This window comes from Glossina fuscipes, unplaced genomic scaffold (assembly GCF_014805625.2).
Source record: "Glossina fuscipes isolate IAEA_lab_2018 unplaced genomic scaffold, Yale_Gfus_2 115, whole genome shotgun sequence".
NCBI lineage: Eukaryota > Metazoa > Arthropoda > Insecta > Diptera > Glossinidae > Glossina > Glossina fuscipes.
The window spans coordinates 2,342,062-2,359,689 of NW_023998458.1; the positions used below are offsets into that span (position 1 = coordinate 2,342,062).

The 17,628-nt window shown below is 34.4% G+C and overlaps 3 protein-coding genes and 1 pseudogene across 5 annotated transcripts; 1 reads left to right on the plus strand and 3 right to left on the minus strand.

Moving 5' to 3' along the window:
* Positions 1 to 52: 52 nt before the first annotated feature.
* LOC119640080 (probable enoyl-CoA hydratase) lies at positions 53 to 1,763 on the minus strand. Of its 2 annotated transcripts, none has more exons than XM_038037857.1 (3): positions 740 to 1,763; positions 566 to 679; positions 53 to 501 (listed from the first exon to the last, which is right to left on the minus strand). In XM_038037857.1, exons 1-2 carry the CDS (start codon positions 1,635 to 1,637, stop codon positions 570 to 572), a joined length of 1,008 nt encoding a protein of 335 aa, XP_037893785.1. In that variant the 5' UTR covers positions 1,638 to 1,763; the 3' UTR covers positions 53 to 501; positions 566 to 569. The 2 variants fall into 2 exon arrangements, with proteins under 2 accessions (XP_037893785.1, XP_037893784.1); XM_038037856.1 differs by having other exon boundaries at positions 566 to 694.
* Positions 1,764 to 1,914: 151 nt separating this feature from the next.
* On the plus strand, positions 1,915 to 3,393 carry LOC119640078 (mevalonyl-coenzyme A hydratase sidH). Its single transcript, XM_038037855.1, has 3 exons — positions 1,915 to 2,108; positions 2,163 to 2,951; positions 3,011 to 3,393. Exons 1-3 carry the CDS (start codon positions 2,006 to 2,008, stop codon positions 3,367 to 3,369), a joined length of 1,251 nt encoding a protein of 416 aa, XP_037893783.1. The 5' UTR covers positions 1,915 to 2,005; the 3' UTR covers positions 3,370 to 3,393.
* A 2,477-nt stretch (positions 3,394 to 5,870) lies between these two features.
* On the minus strand, positions 5,871 to 6,364 carry LOC119640181 (annotated as a pseudogene).
* Positions 6,365 to 7,967: 1,603 nt separating this feature from the next.
* LOC119640075 (acyl-CoA Delta(11) desaturase-like) lies at positions 7,968 to 16,215 on the minus strand. 2 transcript variants are annotated; one of them, XM_038037849.1, is made up of 5 exons: positions 16,080 to 16,215; positions 11,055 to 11,359; positions 9,086 to 9,422; positions 8,841 to 9,026; positions 8,438 to 8,756 (listed from the first exon to the last, which is right to left on the minus strand). In XM_038037849.1, exons 2-5 carry the CDS (start codon positions 11,353 to 11,355, stop codon positions 8,438 to 8,440), a joined length of 1,143 nt encoding a protein of 380 aa, XP_037893777.1. In that variant the 5' UTR covers positions 11,356 to 11,359; positions 16,080 to 16,215. The 2 variants fall into 2 exon arrangements, with proteins under 2 accessions (XP_037893778.1, XP_037893777.1); XM_038037850.1 differs by lacking the exon at positions 16,080 to 16,215 and having other exon boundaries at positions 7,968 to 8,756; positions 11,055 to 11,355.
* Between the last annotated feature and the right edge of the window lie 1,413 nt (positions 16,216 to 17,628).

The window sequence follows — 17,628 nt, forward strand, 5'->3', positions numbered from 1 at the left end:
TTAATGTTTAAGTGAACACAATTATGAAGGAAATAAGTAGAAAATCCGTTCCATTTTTTATGTTTCTCTCTTTTACGTACATTTCGCAATTCATACAAGCGTTCATAAATAAATACACTATTTGGTCACGGTGTTAGTAATTCGCTCTCATTTTTTAGGGGGTAACTCAAATTTGCAGCAGCGGAAATTGTAATGATCTTAGCCTCTTTGCCTAACGTAGATAATTCATCTACGACGCCCTTGTTCAAATTTTAAGAGTTAAATTTAACAATAGAAATCTTAATTTTTATCACTTTAGGAATTGCGACGCAAGACGGACAGATGACAATTATATAGTTGTTTTCGGCGTGTGCTCATAAAGAAAAAGAAACTGAACACTTCTACAAGTACACAAGACTAGGAGGCAAATAGAACATATGGATGTCCCGAAAGAATGTAGCGAAGAAAATTTCTTTACATTTAGTACACCAGATTGGGAGGCAAATAGAACATTCGGATATCCTGAAAGAATGTACCGAAGACAACATTCTTCTTCAATTAAATCAATAACGGAAATCTTTCTTACCTATTCATTTTTGTGTTTTTATTTTATTTTCATGAACAATTTCCGCTTTCTCCCAATCTGGCAGCTTCTTCTCTTTAATTTGCCAAGCATCCGTTTTAGCGCCTTTATTTTCGGCTGGTAAATGATTGACTATTTAGCGCAACATTAACATATCCAAGAATAACTAATACCTACAATTTTTAAATCTCTGAACACCTTCTTTAAGTTCCTTTAGTACTTCTTTAGATGTGTTCATAATCTCGTTTTGTATAGCATCGCGGAAACTTTTCCGACTATAGACATTTGCATACAAGTTATTACGATCTTGAAGAAGAGAGGCCTGGGGAAATTTTGCTATGGAGAACGCCAAATTTACAGCTTGACCCAATGCGGTACCTGTGGCCACCATACGATTGACAAGACCTATGTTTAGTGCTTCCTTAGCGTCAACCCTACGACCGGTGTGTAGGAGCTCTAGTGCACGTGCATAGCCAATCATTGCCCCTAATCGCACTGTGCCGCCATCACTTAAAGGCACTCCAAAGCGTCTATTAATAAAACCCAATACTGCAGTATCTTCCATAACTCGCAAGTCACACATCAGAGCCAATTCTAAGCCGGCAGCCACGCAATAACCATTAATGCCACAAATAACAGGCTTAGAGATGTGTCGTCGTGTAGGTCCAACCGAACCTTCATGGCGCATTAAATACTCTAGGTTCCCGTTTTCGGCTTGCGCTTCCAAATCTTGTATATCATAACCAGAACAAAAGGAGCCTCCTGCTCCGTAAAGAACAGCGATAGGCGAAGTTTTATCGGCTTCAAAATCATTTAAAGCAGCAGAGAGTTTCTCAGCAGTTTGAGCGTTGATAGCATTACGTTTTCTAGGTCGATTAATTCCAATTAGAGTAATATTTTCATCCTTATCCACAAGAATAGTATTTTCTTCTTGTTTTTCTTCATTTTCTATGTGTTCTCCATTATCAGCATTCTGTAGTTTTGATGAAGACGAAAACCAATCCTTATTGCACTCTAAATTACACACAATACCAAAATTTGTTTTATTTACACTTAATCTACGAAAACTGAACATTTTTCTTAAGAATATTTGTATTACTAAGATAAGTCGTCTCTCTATTCGGCATTCATCTTCTTCTTCTTAAATTTTCAGCGAGTCAACAGCAGATGATACACTTCGTTGCAAAAAAAAGGCCCAGCGTTCAATTTTACTTTATAACCGCATCACAAATTTAATAAAAGTTCAGTTCGTCAGTAGCAAAAAAAAAGAGAAGTTTAAGAGCTGAGGAATAGCTGACGAATAGGTCCGAACCTTAGAAGAAATCGACAACTCCTGGCAACTGTGAATTAACAGCTGTTTCTGAGCTCATTTGTAATTTTTTTCAGTTTGGATTTTTAATTTTAGCCATAAAGAAGAATAAGAAGCCGAATAAAGTAAAAGATATGTTTAGACAGTTAAGCAGATGTGTTAATAAAATCGTTGATGCAAACGTTTTGCAATTAAATCGCGGCATATGTTCCGCAAGATGCCTTCTTAAAAAAGAGGGTAAGGTAATGACGGAACTATGTTCACTTGAAACATAATCCATTACATTTTTAGCTGTTGCCGAAATGATTGAAGAAAAACCAATAAAACCAAACACAGTTTTAGTGGAAAAAGATAAGAATATTACTCTAATTGGTATTAATAGACCGCGACAACGTAATGCTATAGATGGACAAACTGCTGCTAAACTTTGCGAAGCGTTTAGCGCTTTCGAGGCAGACGATGCTTCGCCGGTGGCGGTGTTGTATGGTATAGGAGGTTCATTTTGTTCCGGTTTTGATATACTCGAAATGGCCAATGAAGATGAAAGCACGGTCAGCGTGGAAATATTAATGATGCCCGAGGGCTCAGTTGGACCAACGAGAAGGCAATTAAGCAAACCGGTGGTTTGTGGTATTAACGGTTATTGCGTAGCAAACGGTTTAGAATTGGCTTTGATGTGCGATTTACGGGTTATGGAAGAATCTGCAGTATTAGGTTTTTTCAATCGTCGCTTTGGAGTACCTGTAATAGATGGTGGCACTGCGCGCCTTCCAGCTATGATTGGATTGTCACGTGCTCTTGACTTAATATTAACTGGCCGCCATGTCTGCGCCGAAGAAGCTCATAGCATGGGTATAGCGAATCGAATAGTGGGGACTGGTGAAGCCTTGAACAAGGCTGTAGAATTGGCTAAGTGCTTATCAAAATTTCCACAAAGTGCTCTAAATCACGATCGCAAATCGGTATACTCAGCTGTCTTTGACGTAAGCAGTTTCCAACAGGCCATACAGAATGAGATTATGTACACATCGAAAGATATTATTGATCAAATGCATGACGGCATTAAATGGTTTAATAAAAGTGCGAGTATTTACTTTAAAATATAAAACTTCAATAACTTTTAAATTTTGAACTTATAGCTTTTAAAGATAAAGACACAGATAGCTGGCTAAAGCGTGATAAATCGATGGCAGATTGGTACGACGAGGAAGTCGCTGAAGCTGCTGCTAAAGTCGAAGAAGAAAAGCAGGCGAAAGAGGCGTTACGCATTGAGGCCCAACAAAAGGCACAAGAAGAAAGAGAGCGAAAATTTAAAGAAAAAACGATAAAATCAACCAAAGTAACAGAAAAACAGAAGACTGAAAAAGAGATGGAAAAAAATGCAGCTGCACCTGAATCAAAAGAAAAGGGTGACAGAAATGTAAATTCAACCGAATCAAAATCGAAAGTGAATTATGAAGAGCCTAAATCTCAAACTAGTAAAGAGCCAAAGAAATAAAAATACTAAGCAAAAGACCCGAAATTTTGTAATAATTAAAAATTTAATTAATATGAATTAAGTTAGCTTTCGAATTTTCTTTCACACCCTCTGACACTACAAAGATATTGAAAGTACCTGAAGAACACATCGGTAAAGTTAACTTTATTAGAGCGACTAGACTATCTATCTACGTAGTCTACATTGACAAAAGATCCTCTTCCTATTTTTAATCCTAGAATTTTAGGTTTAAATAAGTTTCTTTAAAATCATCTTAGAAGAAGAAATATTGACCAATGTGGAAAGTTAAATTGTTTACTTCTCCTTTAATTTGCACAGTTTTAATGCTGGAAAGGAAGACATACAGCTCTCAGTCTGTCAGAATCGGAAAATTTCAGTATCATAGCTTTGTCGTTAAATGCAGTTGCTACTTAGAAATGCACTTCTCAATTGTATGGAATTTTTATTTTCTCAGATGGTTGGTATTTGTATACAAATTGTTGAGAATATATACGCTTAATCTCGCATCGATGGCTTTTTTACAAAGACCTGTCTAATTATTGAGAACGAATATGCGCTTATTCTCGAAAGACCTTGCAAAATTCTTGATAATTGTATACGCTTATTTTAAATGCTTACATATTGTTTTCATTTTTTTTTTCTTTTAAAATAATTAGCTGATTTTTTTCCTTTATATGGTTTTAAAAAAAAATAGCATGTGTTGTGAATAGATCTCCAGTCTATTCTGGAAAATGAATCATCAGAAATCATTAAAATGTAAAAAGTATATATGTATATTTACCCTCGTGCATATTTATTTTTTTTTGTTTTGAAGGACGATGTGTTTAATAAAAAAGATTGCATAGTTTTTTAAGAAACTAAAATGGCGAAAGGATTAGAATTGAAGATGGTTCCACTTAACCATTACAAATATGTTCTTTCCTGATAGACGTTTTTCTATACAAGCAAAACTCTACTCCAAATGTTTTTCGAGGCGCTTGACTTTCCAAAATGTAATAATATGGTTGAACTGAATCAAGCTTCTTATCGGGACATATAACCCGCTTATCTTGTACTGTAAAAGAAAAACGAAGTAGTGGTCGTGACTAAAACAAGTAGGAATCTATTGTTGATGAGATATTCTTTGTAAGGTCTGAAAAGGGAAAGTTAATTTAGTATGTAATAAATTTCGTTACGAAAGCCGGCTTGGCTGTTTATAAAACTTGCATGGCTTTTCGTTAACTAAAAGTGTACTTGAATTTGGTAAACATCTATGCTCTAAACTTTAGAATGGTGACGGAGGCAGATTGTGAGTTCTTGAAAGTTAGTTAAGAAATTATTTCATGATTTTATCAGGTAAATTAGAGAGATTGTCTCACGTTTCTCTTTTTTTTATTTTCCAAAACGTGAGTAGTTTGCGCATTAACTTTTTGGCTTTGCATGCAGAAAGTACTTAATTTACAAAGTTGTTGTGCGATGTAAATATGTAAATTAAGTGAGTTTTTTTATCGTTCTCTTGCTGCCTTAGTTGTAGCAATGTAGTCGCAGCAATTCATGGTTCTTGAACTTTTTTGGTCCTCCGGGTGGTCCTTTTTTTATTGATATCAAAATCACTACTTTTAAATCGTTGAAATCAAAACCGGTAATTGAGTTATGATGTAGGAGCATCATCGCCATAAGCTTCTGAACGTGTTTAATCCTCAAATCAAACAACAACAAAAATCAGTATCGAATATGCAATTTTGGCGTCGGCAGACGCCACATTATCTCAATAATATCAAATGAAAAACTGTTATGTAGAGAAAGGTCAAAATCACCGAATTCGACCGTTATGTATATTGGCATTTCTCATTTCTCTATAATTTTTACCTGAAGATGCCGCTGGCCAAAATACGTGGAAACACTTGAGAAAATAGTTCAATGTATATCTTCGGGGAAGATTTGGTTTACAAACATTCCGAAGCGATTGTGCGTAGTAAAGGAGAACGAAGGTACAAAGTGGTGAACATTTACTGCCTAATATAAAGCTGGGTTCACTGCAGAAAGTATTCGAACGAAGAAAGTACTTTCATACTCAATGGATTCCGAGTCCAATTGAAAGTAATCGAACAAGTCTTTCTTTTTTTACTTCTGTAACTCTGGCGAAAATCGTATATGCTACGCAAATAACGATAGATAATTTTAAATGTGCCCAACTTTGTAAAGCAAACTTGCAGACATAAAAAAGTAAAAAAAAGAACTCAAACTTATTACAATGTATCTCAAAAGCCAAACATAATAAGCTTGAGAAAAATTTCTGAAATTGCAGAATTTTTAAAAAAATTACACCATAATACAAGAACAATACGTCGAGTCGATATGAAAAAGATACATATAAAAAGATAATATTGGCCATAGATAAAGGTATTTAAGTGCAACGAGCTTTTTGCATATTTTTAAAATTTTTATATGCCGCTGATCTTCCCGGATCACTGGTCTTTGCATTGAAAGCATGCATAAGTAGCAAGTTGGTACAAAAGGCGTTTCAAGCCTGAAGATGTAGCTGCGGGCCTCCGTCGCCAGTATCATCTTCCTGCATCTCCGTCTTTATTTGCATCGGTAACGGCAAGTTTTTACCATTATTTTGAAAAATAAAACAATCATTGCCCTGTTCATCCTTAGGGATGGCTTCATTGGATGATACCGTAAAGCTGATACGCGGGGCGACTAGCGACCTTTGCAAATCGGTATCGCTATCATCTTTACAACTAGAACGTTCATCCCGATCAGAACTATATATACCGAAATTGTTATCATCAATGCGATGTATAATACATCTGGCAGACAGTTCAAGCAGACACTTGTGAAGAATACTTTCGATATTTGCCATCGGTACCAAATTCCTCATTTGATATCGTACTTGGTTTAATATCTCAGCTTCGCTGACGAATGTGTCTTCAGACCCCTCGCATAACAGGTTCACTGCTTTTATTGCGTGACGCTCCACCTTTTTTGGTACTTTTATATTTTCCATTTATAAAATAATTGCGTCGAAAATAGAATATTCAAAGAAAAAACGTTTTATTTGATATACGAATGTTTTAATTGGAAAATAAATATTTTATATCAAAATATATATATAAATATAAATATAAATATATCAAAAAGTTCTTAAATAAAAAATGAAGTAAATATATAGAATTCTAGATCGAAACAACAAAAATCGAAAAGATAAGTAGTGAGACATGGACTGAATGGCAGATGTGTGGTGTTTTCAAGTAAAAATCAAGTTGAGCTGCTAGTCGAGATACTTAGCTTACTTAGTCACAGTCATCTTAGCAATCAATCTAGGGACATTTCTTCAGTTGAGTAAAAAGAAGCAAGAGAGATTTATTGAGGAAGGTCCCGGTTGTAATCAAATTTTTGACCGCTATTAAAAATCTGCCGCATGGATGTACAAATATGTAACGGGAACCGTGAACACAAGACTGTTTTTGTTAAGCACCCTACATAAACTTTCTCTTAGTCACATGTTCCCAAAATATTAATCCAATCTACAGAGTATGAAAATATGAATGTTTATGCGCCTTACTTGTGAACGCAATATTGTTGCTACATGGTTAAAGAGTTACCATGATCAACGTATGGTATATACTAATAGCGGACAAAAGCTAGAGGAAAAAGCTAAAAAGAAAGTTTTGTGCAAACTAAACCTAACTGTAAGTTTATGGGAGAAAAACAAAGAGAAAGGAAGAAAAAATAAACAAAATTTCAATTGAACTAAGCTCCATAACGAAATCTGCAGACGAATGTCGCTAAAGGAATTTTTCACATAGAGTGTAGATTGTCTGATTGTCTCTTGTACGCAAAAGTTATTTATATATACATTAATCAGTACTCATTAGTGAGGCGATGCGAGTCCTTATCCCAGGGGCTCTGCATCAGCACGTGACCGTACTAGGTTGAGCGGAGCTCAACGTTTAGGACGGCCAAAAACGAAATTCACTAAATGGTGCATGCACGGCTGTCAAGTAAAAGTTAGGTATTTAGCAGAGGTCATGACCATCTGTTTGTTACCCTCTGCTGATTTCGGCTGCATAGTAAGGCCAACTGCACTATGAATCACAAGCCGATGGCTGTACGAATCAAAATTCGATTTTCAGCCCCGTCCATCGTGTTTTCCACATCGTAATCCCCGGCTATTATTATTTGTTGGTAAAGTTCAATGGGGAAAAAAGATTCAAGTATAGTTTCATAAGAACGATATCGAAGCATCAGAGAATCGTTGGACCGATTGTATCATTCTCGAAGGAAATTTAGTTGAGAAACCCAAAAACTGGTCGAAGATTGATTTTAAAAAAGAAGAATGTTGTTTAATTTTTTCATTTGCGAACCGATCAAAAATTTCTGAGTCAACTTTCCCAATTTTATTTATTTCTGTACGTTGTGGAAAAAACTTCCAAAGCATTTGTTTCTTTTATTATATTTAATTAAACAATTTTTTTATTCTTTTATTATGTTTGTGTTTCGTGTTTTTCCTTCATTTGTTTATGTGTTGGTGTTGGTGGTGGTGGTGGTAGCAGTGGTAGTAAGTAAAAGCGTTTATTTTATAGATTTATTTGTGTTTCAATTTATTTGAATTTGTTTGGTTGTTTGGTATTTTTTCTACTCGATACCCGAGATTTTTATTTAAATATGAAATGTTTGTTGTGATTGCGTTTGAAACGCGGCCAAGCCAAACAAGTATTTTTTTGTACATGTGCTATAAATGTGTATGTGTGTATGAGTAGGTGTAGAATAACTTCTGTTTGATTTTAGAAAATATATATGTATAAGCATAACAAATAGTTTGAAGGCAAAAGTGTACGCGCGTACATATGTTTAGGTAGATAGGTAATCACGGAAACCATCAAATCAAAATATTTCCATCTAAGTTGAGATCAAGCTGCTGTAGTACTCCGCTACTGCTACCGTCGATGAGGTAAGAGGATGAGATAATTTATTACCAAAACGTTTGTTTGTATTTCAGCACTGCACACACTTTCGCCTTTTTTTCTCCCTGATTACTCTGCAATTGCAATGACATTTCCTTTAATTGTTATAGCGTTTTTTAGTCATCCTTCTTATTGATTCTAACAGCATTTTCAATTTCTTCTTTAGGTTGATCCTTATCGCCCCAACCCCAAGTATGATGGGATCCATCACCGGTACGCTTTACTCTTTGCTTAATAATATCGGCTGAAACAGTTTTCAAATCGTAAGCCCAACCAATTTTAGCGAAAAAGTCAATAAAAGCTGTAGTAAAGTTCATAGAGTATTTTCCAAATTCTGCTGTCTTATAATCCCAGGGGAATACATGATGGTAGTTATGCCAGCCTTCGCCAAAAGCAAAAATGGCCACAGATTTATTTTCAGCTGGGCTAATATTTCTACATGCGAATAAAATGAAAAAAATTCATATATCATACATTACTCATACTCCATTCATTTATGTCTCATGTTGATTAACTTACTTATCATACGGTTTACCACCAAATTTATGGGCCGCGCTATTCACCAACCACGTAACATTCAATATGAAACACCAACGAAACATTGTCGCTACAAACCACGAATTCATAAAACTTTCATTCCAATAGTACATGGGCACCAAAGTGGGCAAAACGAAACATAACAAGGGCATCAAAATCATGTAATATCTGGAATATGATGTCGTAAGTACGCGCCGCTTATTCCACATTTCATATAATATACTTACTTTTTTTGAAACATTACAACGGGATCTGCTCTTAGGTCAGATAAATCGACACCTTTGCCTTTGGCCTTTACTTCAGGATGTTTTTTGCACAGCAACCAACCAATGTGAGAGAAGAAGAACCCGCGCGTAGCATTATGGGGATCAGCATCGGTTTCTGAGTATTTGTGATGCACGCGATGATCTCGAGCCCAATGATAGGCGGCATCCTGAAAAGCGACCGTATTGAAGATAACTAACAATACGCGCAAAGGCCATTTTGCTTTATATGAACGATGCGCCCATAATCTATGTGCTCCGGCTGTGATGCCCAAACCGGATACCACATACATAGCAAACGCTAAAAAAATTCAAATGGAGTTAATGAAATTGGATAATGATTCGAAATAAAACGTAAATAAGATTGTGCCGCCTTCACCATAAAAAGAAATTTCTATTTAAGTAAGCTCGAAAACCTTGTCCCAGCAGAGGAAAGTTTCTTGAAAAGATTTGAAACAACTAAGCAAAACTAAACACACAAAATAATAAACAACAAAATGCAAGGAAGCAGCTAAGCCGTTAACACAATGATGCCAGTTAATTGACTTAATTGAATTCTAATTAAGTTAAAGTGTTTAATGGGACACATTGGGCACATTGGATTTGTATCACAAGATTTTATATTTCTATATTCCTTGTAAAAGCTGTACTTTTAAACAGCGTGCATGTTGAATTCTGTTCGTTTTCCTGTAGATACCGTCATTGCTAGAGCCTGTGTTGCTAGTGCTCAATGTCTCTTTTTTAGTCTAAGAATTCAATTCATTAGTCTAAAATTAAAATAATAATAATAATATATTTTATATACAAAATATAATTTACAACAAAAATAGCGGATATGATTTTGAATGAAAATTTTCAAAAAAAAACTTTTTTTTTTTTTTTTCATTTAAATTCACAACACAAACTCAGGCTTTACTGTGCGGAGAATTACTATCCATAGGGGCAGCTAGTTGCCCTCGCCATTTGGCGACACACCCGAGTGTTCGTTATTGCTTTCAGTTACCACATTGCTTTCGTTTACAATGTTTGCCGAAGATGATTCGTCAGCCGTGGCTCTTGATATTTCCTCAAGAATTTTTACGGAGGATGAATTGCTTTGCGAACAGATATAACCCTCGCTCCTAGCACAGGTTATATTTGGAAAATTATCGCTGCCACGATGGCAGATTTCGCAAATGCGAAGTATATCACTGGTATTGGTGCGCAGACGTTTAGCAGTGTCCTATGTGGATTCTATGTGGATTACGCTTGCAAGAGCATTTGTTTAATTTATGAAATTCTTCCAAGATATCGGGTTGTATCAAACTAGAACTCGACTTTGGCCGGCGTTGTCCGCTCGCCGAAAAATGTTCCAGATCAATACATTCTAAAAGGCCAACATTGCTTAGATTTTCTAAGCTCTTGTAAACGACGTTCTCCCTTTGGAGGTGGTGTCGGCACCAAATCCTGGATGCGACCTTCAACCTGACTTACAATCTCTGATTCGGAAACGTAATTTTTATCGTAACCTTTTGCCGATATCCAGACAGCTCTAAATACTTCGCGACTAACTATTTTGGATATATTGCCTGTTCCATAGCAGTTAGTTCTTGGTAATTTTATCGAAAATCGCTTATGAAAAACTATTTTTTCAAATGTCGCGTTGTATAATAAGTTTAGTTGAAAAATTTTTTCAAAAACTTCCCTAAAAATCTTTCCTATGTATATATATGTATATATAATTACCTTATAAAAAAGAAAAACCTAATCGACGACGTTCCCAAAGCAAGAGAAGAAAAAAAAAAAAAACCTTGAAATTGAATCTAAAATCGGAGTACGTCACAATACTTCTTTTAGAAATAACTTATAAATTAAAAAATTGCATTACACTTTTAACTTAAGCCAGCGGTCGTTGCAATTGTTAAGTTTCGGCAAAGATTTTGTTTTCACTTACCGAACACCATTGTTTGCCATTTGGCCGAAGTGAACATGAGATAAGCACCATATAATGCTGCCACATGCAAATAACCGAAAGCTATGATATTACGCCAAACAAGTTTCAGTTTACGTTTTTCCGCCTTTTTTAACCTTTCGATGTCTTTCACAAGGCCACCATCAATGGTTTCGGCATCGTATTCAAATAAAACACCTGTAGTAGCTTCATGCAGTCTTTTCGGATTCTGATTGGTTTCGGACGACGCATTTATCAACGATTCGGAGATCGCCTGAGGAGCTGAAACGGCGTTTGGCGGCATGTTTCTGAAAAAAAAAATAAATAAATAAATGAATACATAAGTGCATAAATTAAATATAAATAGTCCATCATTTTTATTGTTATTATTATTTGCAAATTACGTTTATTTGCAATCAAATGATCTTAAGCTAATAACAATTGCCGTTTGCGTCATTTGCAATCATTTTTTTCTGATGTAATTTTAATAATTCTTTTTGTAGAAACAAATGCAAGCAAACATACGCGTATTCAGTTAAGTAGTTAAAGCGTCGCTAAGCGATTTATACAAATTATTCAGCACAGAACGCAGCACAGTAAAATATATATATGGAGCAGATGATGGAAATGCAAACAAATAACTACTAAATAATCGTTGCGCCGGAAAGTTAAGCGAAAACACTTTATTTCCGTCTAAATAAATAAAATAACGTTAGTGTTACGAGCAATATTTCTTTGTATTCACAAAAAATCGTACGATGCAAAAGAATTTTTTTTTATTTTTTATTTGCTTTTCAATAAAATAAAAATAAAAACTCTGCCAAATACATTTTACTAAATGAAAGCATTTATGTGTACATAGCGTTAAGAGAGAGAGTGAGAGTATTGTTTAACTTGTTATTTCTCTCCCTTGTTCGACATGTTGTGATTAATATAACACAATAGTAGCTACTGCATAGCTGATGATGAGGTGAGGAGAAAGAAAAAAAAGAGAGAGAGAAAGAGCGAAAATTTTGCACAAAAAAAAAAAAGAAGTAAATAAAGAATAAAAACATTGATTAAGAGCACAAGAGAAAATAAATGCAAGGTGGGCCATCTGCTAGTGTTTTTTGGCCTTTTCTATTCAGCAACGTTGTATTTCCAAATATATTGATCATCAATGTTTATTTTTTTTTCAAATATCTCGAGCACCACTCACCGATTTTTTATGCCACAAGGGGAGACTAGTAGGCTTTCTTTTTTTTTTTCAAATATCTCGAGCACCATTCACTGACTTTTTGCACCACAACAGGGCCATGATAGATTTCTCAAACGATTAATTTACTTAGGGAATATGGTAAGAAAGGAATCTGCTTGGCGGCATTTCTCTTCCTCCCGCTTTTTCTTTCTCTCTTGGCTTGACTAACTTTGAAAAGCGCTTACCCCGTTAATAGTAACAGTGCATGACGTATATGAGCATATATGTCATGATCCGTCTATCCGCCATTAATCGCTCATCGCTAAACTCGTTAACTGATTAAAACAACTCATTCGTCTGTCCGTGCCCTAAAAAAATGTTCATTTCCTCGTCTTGTTTACGTGTGGCTTGAAATTTCTACGGGTTTTAATGCAGAGTTCATGATAACGCCTCTGTGCTAACTTGGAAAAGCAGCTGAACTATCCCTGTAAGGATTGGTACATAATTACCTCTTTATTAAGGAAATGGATCGTTACTCTGCAATCAAATAACTAGTTACTGATCGATGTTTATTAATAGATATACACGTCCCCGTCCGTCCAATCCGAATATTACTTCTTGTTTGTTCTCTATTTATGCCCTATTCTATATATTATATTATATATTTTGCCCATGTCTTCTGGTATCTAAATAATTTCAATTTATTATTTATATTTCCTAATTGCGGTCAAAATTCAAGTCATCGTGAGTCTACAAGTAGCTAGGCAGCAGATGGTAAATACGTATTCCCGCACGCTACGCCAGTTCGTACCGAAGCAAACAGAGTTGCTGTGAATCAGAATGGTTTTGGAGGTCTAAGTTTTCTTTCTTCATATTCATTCACCCCAATTCTTTGTCAAAAGCTAGCAAGCTCCAAAACCAATCGCGATGTGACAGATCCGCCTATTTCTTAAAAAGCGGAGTGTATACCACTTACGTACAATTTAAAATCGTAAATTTCACAGGGAGATGTTTGATTTTTGTGTTCAACGAAAATAATCAATGAAGAAAAAAAAAAACGTAAACCACCAGCGTAAGGAGTTAGGAGTACAGTAGGGGTAAAGTGATTTTTCTCCTAAAAATTAAAGAAAAGATGCAACTTTGTTTTAGTAACAAGTTTTATATGAACTCGTTGTAGATTATCAGGAACCGATCGACCTATAGATATAATTTATGAACAAAATGCAGCAAGTTTTCATTGATCCATTGGTGGGGTAGGTCACGGAACCTGTGTATGAACTTATAAACTTGACTAAATGACTCAATAAATCCTCAATAATTATTTTGGGGTTATAAAAGTAATAGCATATAGCGAACACATCCGAATGGGTCAGAATATAAAGGATGATTGCAAACAACGCTGGAGGAAGATTTATGCTAATCTTTTAAAATAAAAGGAAGAATTTTAAATATTGATAAATTGGCAGTTTTCAAATTTTCTATTCTGTTGCAAACAGGGAAATCGTATTTGACCCAAATCAGTCTTATGTTATCAACAAGAGCAACATCAACTATCATCATAGTGCACGGACCAAATCTATTGACATTTTCAATGTCAAGGATATGAAATGGGCCGAATACTGAAGACAAAAACCCCTCGCAGTGTATGAAAAGGTAATGTTTGAATTCGACAACACTGGAGCATATTTTGTTAAATCAACTAAGGACACTATGCAGTTGCTTACTATTTAGATTCTATTACACTTGTTCATTGTCGATTTCGATTGATTGTGGGCAATCAAGTTTATAGCGAACTTTACCCGCTTACATTACAAACACCTTCCGCCTGAATTAATACAAAAAATTTTACGTTTGACGCTAGACAACGTTTTAGAAACGCGTAATATATATATTATTAGAAAAACATTACATCTGATCTTTATAAGAAGCCTTTAAAATATTCTCATTTTTAATTTCAAAGTAAGAATCCCTACATCATTAGTCTTTCCATTCCATCACCTAGCGCCATAAATCGCAAAAGGACTAACAAATAATAAATACTCAATACTACACTGGATGTCCCTAATCCACTTTTTTAAAAAACCAAAAAAAAAAAAAAAATTAATAAAATTCTGACTTGTCTTGTACTCAATATCTTTTTTTGGTGAGTGCTTATGCCAAACCACTTTAATTATATAAAATTTGTATAAAGCTTTTCTTTAATAGAAGTATAAGAAAGACTTCTTCTTTTCTTTTTTTTCCTTTCGGTTCTTTGTCATTGCATGGGATTAACGCATTTTGCATTTTTTAGCGGATTCGCAGTTGTGATGTAACGCAGCCGACAATGACCTAAACTCAGCTTTCGCCTGAGCTTCTACACTTCAGCAATTTTATGACTTTCTGATATAGAAACATATATAAATATATTTGTATATATAAACTTGTTTGATATGTTATTCCATTAATTTGTGAACCAATTAATATACAATTAACACAAAGCCAAGCCAAAGCCAATGCAAAATATGTGAGTGATACATACACAAGAGGACAGACAGACTGTTGAATTTTTCATAAACAATTAAGAGTTCATTGATTTGCTTTCTCTAGGTCAAATTTGACTTCCGCGCATAAGCAAGCAGCAGAAAACCGAAAGAATTAAATTATATTAAAAACTTTTTGTGTCTTCTTGAAAACTAGTTTTTGATTTCCCCGGCACCACAAAGAGTTTTCTCTTTATGGCGGGCAAGCGTGACCGGCTCGAATAATCCGACCATATATTCACTATCTTGGGTGCTTGATATTAATGGAGTAATGAAAACTACAGGAGAGCACAGAAATTGTCTACAAGGTATAATACAATAATATTAGATCCAAAAAGCCATTGAAATGCATTTGGTCATTATGTTGCCGATCTGCACATATGCTTTTTAGCTTTCGCCTAACATATTGTGTTCTCCAAATTAGTTGAAAGTTGCGAACAAAAAAAAAAATTCTTGAGAACGGCATCTCTCGCAATTACACTGTAAACTTATGTATAGACAGACAGATCTCCGTTTACATGTAAAAATAATTGTATCATGTAACAAGGTATTTGTGTATAAATTGATAATTATGCTCCTTTGTTGAAGTTAACCGTGGCGACCTCTTTAGCGATGAGCGCGTATACGAGTATGTGTAGTGTAAAGTTAGATTTTAATGAAAGAATTTGACAAAATGATACAAATATTTTCGAAAATACATTATGGTGGCAAATGCACATTCATATTAACAAGAACGGAAGGACGGATCGTGTCAAACGTACACTCGTCATACACAGTTGACTTGTTAAACTTCATTCAAAAAAGTAGGCGTCAACACACTTTATCGATAAGAAATATACTTAAAAATGTTATGCGAAACATTTTACCTGCTTCGAATGAGTTTTTAGGTTTCCGAAATTAGAAGATAGAAAAAAAATTTCAGATCAAATTTACTCACTTAGAAGCAAAGCAATTTCAATTTTAGCAGACAAAACGCACGAGCGCGATAAAATCTGATTTCACTAGTTATATATTGATTAAGAAAATATATATATATATATACTTTGTGAAGCTTTTGATATGCCTGTGTTAAGCATTTGATAAATCTAATGTTGGAGTATCTAAGAAACACCCACTTGCACACATTTAGCTCACTTTGCCTTAAGGCGGATATTTTATTTATTTATTTATTTATTTATTTATTTTTTGTATATTATTACTCCTCAACCATAAGGTAAGACGATAATTCATTTGAACAAATATTTCCACTTATTACAAACATGATAGATAGCAGCATATAGGTAGGTGCTTATAGTAAATGCTTTCTTTCGCTTCTTATTAACAGTAACAAACCTTCTTTTAGCTTTGTTTCCGTAATTCCTTTAAGATATTTTTTTAAGTAATATCCTTTATTAGTCACTTGACGCGATATTTTTAGGTCGTTGGTGTTTAGTGACTGAGGAAGTGGCCTGCCTGTTTACACGGAGCCGTTTCAAAGGGAACTGATCTATTCAACTAGCGGATCACTAAATAGTATCAGATTTTTGTAAAACGAATGCTCGCAAACGTGATCCGTTCTGATAAAACGCGATTAATTTTTGTTTAGTAATTTCACGATAATTGAAAGAAAACTGATTACGATTAACGTAAACTATTCGTTGTTACTGTGTATATGCGATATTTGTTATTGTTATTGCTATTTATGCGGTTAAAAGTTATCTGAGTAAAAACATTTGGAAGCTGACACGTTTTTTTTTTTTCTTTTTCGAATTCTTCCACTCGCATTCGCTCTCAATGCAAACGCAAATGACTTCAGATTACGTGCATGCAACAACGTATGCAAAATTTCCTTATCGGTCCCTTAAAATTTTTAAAATTTTCTTTTTGAGCTAAAGGCAATGCGCATATAATCGGCGAGACTATCTAATAAAATGTAAAATACATTTACATCAAGTTCTAACGACGTCTTTGTAGACGGGGATAAAGGTTTAAAAATATTTCAAGTTTACTGACTGGTAGATAGCTGCATTGGTGTAATCTTTGTTCGATTGTAGTTATTAAAAGCCTGAGGGAACAAAAGGTAGGCCGAAGAACAAAGTTTATTTTTTGAAGGTTTAAAGTTTGTTTAAATAAATATAAATGTTTAATGCAGTTTAATATTGTTCGTGACTGCGATTGGAATAAAATTTATGACTTGGGTTATAAATTTTATTTGACAACTGCTCTTAAAATATCAATGAAAAAAAAAGAAATAAATAAATAAGTTATGGCTTTACCAAATTTAGTGCACTCAATTTATTAGTCTTTATTGTCTTAATGCTTTTTAGGGAATGTCCTTAAAATCTACATATAATCTCTTCCGTGATAATCAAATGAAACTTCCTACACTTTTCCTTACTTTGAAGCTGTCTAAGATATACCAAAGTTGTCAGATCAACCAATGGTAGGCCAAGGATTAGTCTTCATTTACACATTTAACTATTGCAGTTTTGCAGAGTATAAAGAAATCGTCTAAATAATGTACGAAATAATTTCTCATTTAGTTTATATTAAATGCACTCTAAACAACGTAATTGATTTCCATCGTAAACATGTTTTCATTAAGCTTCTACTCTACGTAGTTGTGCAAACGATATATATGAAAATATAACAACAACTTTCAGCTTCCCTATTTCGATTTATTACGGTTCATGTGGTTCTTCGTCTAAATAAAGATTTTCAATAACTGCTATTTACGCTTTTATGACTATTTTACGCCAACTTAAATTTAAAGCCGATCACAGATCAAAAGGCATTCATGAAAAGGATTTGATGGTATGTTCAATATTTTCTCGAAATTATTTGAATGTAAACTTCCAGATATTTTTCGAACATTATTCGAACATTTATATCTGACGTACAG

Bases quoted from the DNA above. Each gene is read 5' to 3' on its own strand.
- LOC119640080 (XM_038037856.1), bottom strand. From the start codon at position 1,637: ATGTTCAGTTTTCGTAGATTAAGTGTAAATAAAACAAATTTTGGTATT. The intron at 695-739 runs GTAGGTATTAGT...TGCGCTAAATAG, and splicing joins TGTTCAGAGATTTAAAAATT to TCAATCATTTACCAGCCGAA.
- LOC119640078 (XM_038037855.1), top strand. From the start codon at position 2,006: ATGTTTAGACAGTTAAGCAGATGTGTTAATAAAATCGTTGATGCAAAC. The intron at 2,109-2,162 runs GTAAGGTAATGA...TTACATTTTTAG, and splicing joins ATGCCTTCTTAAAAAAGAGG to CTGTTGCCGAAATGATTGAA. The intron at 2,952-3,010 runs GTGCGAGTATTT...TTGAACTTATAG, and splicing joins CATTAAATGGTTTAATAAAA to CTTTTAAAGATAAAGACACA.
- LOC119640075 (XM_038037850.1), bottom strand. From the start codon at position 11,355: ATGCCGCCAAACGCCGTTTCAGCTCCTCAGGCGATCTCCGAATCGTTG. The intron at 9,027-9,085 runs GTAAGTATATTA...ATCATATTCCAG, and splicing joins GTTGTAATGTTTCAAAAAAA to ATATTACATGATTTTGATGC. The intron at 8,757-8,840 runs GTAAGTTAATCA...ATTCGCATGTAG, and splicing joins GGTGGTAAACCGTATGATAA to AAATATTAGCCCAGCTGAAA.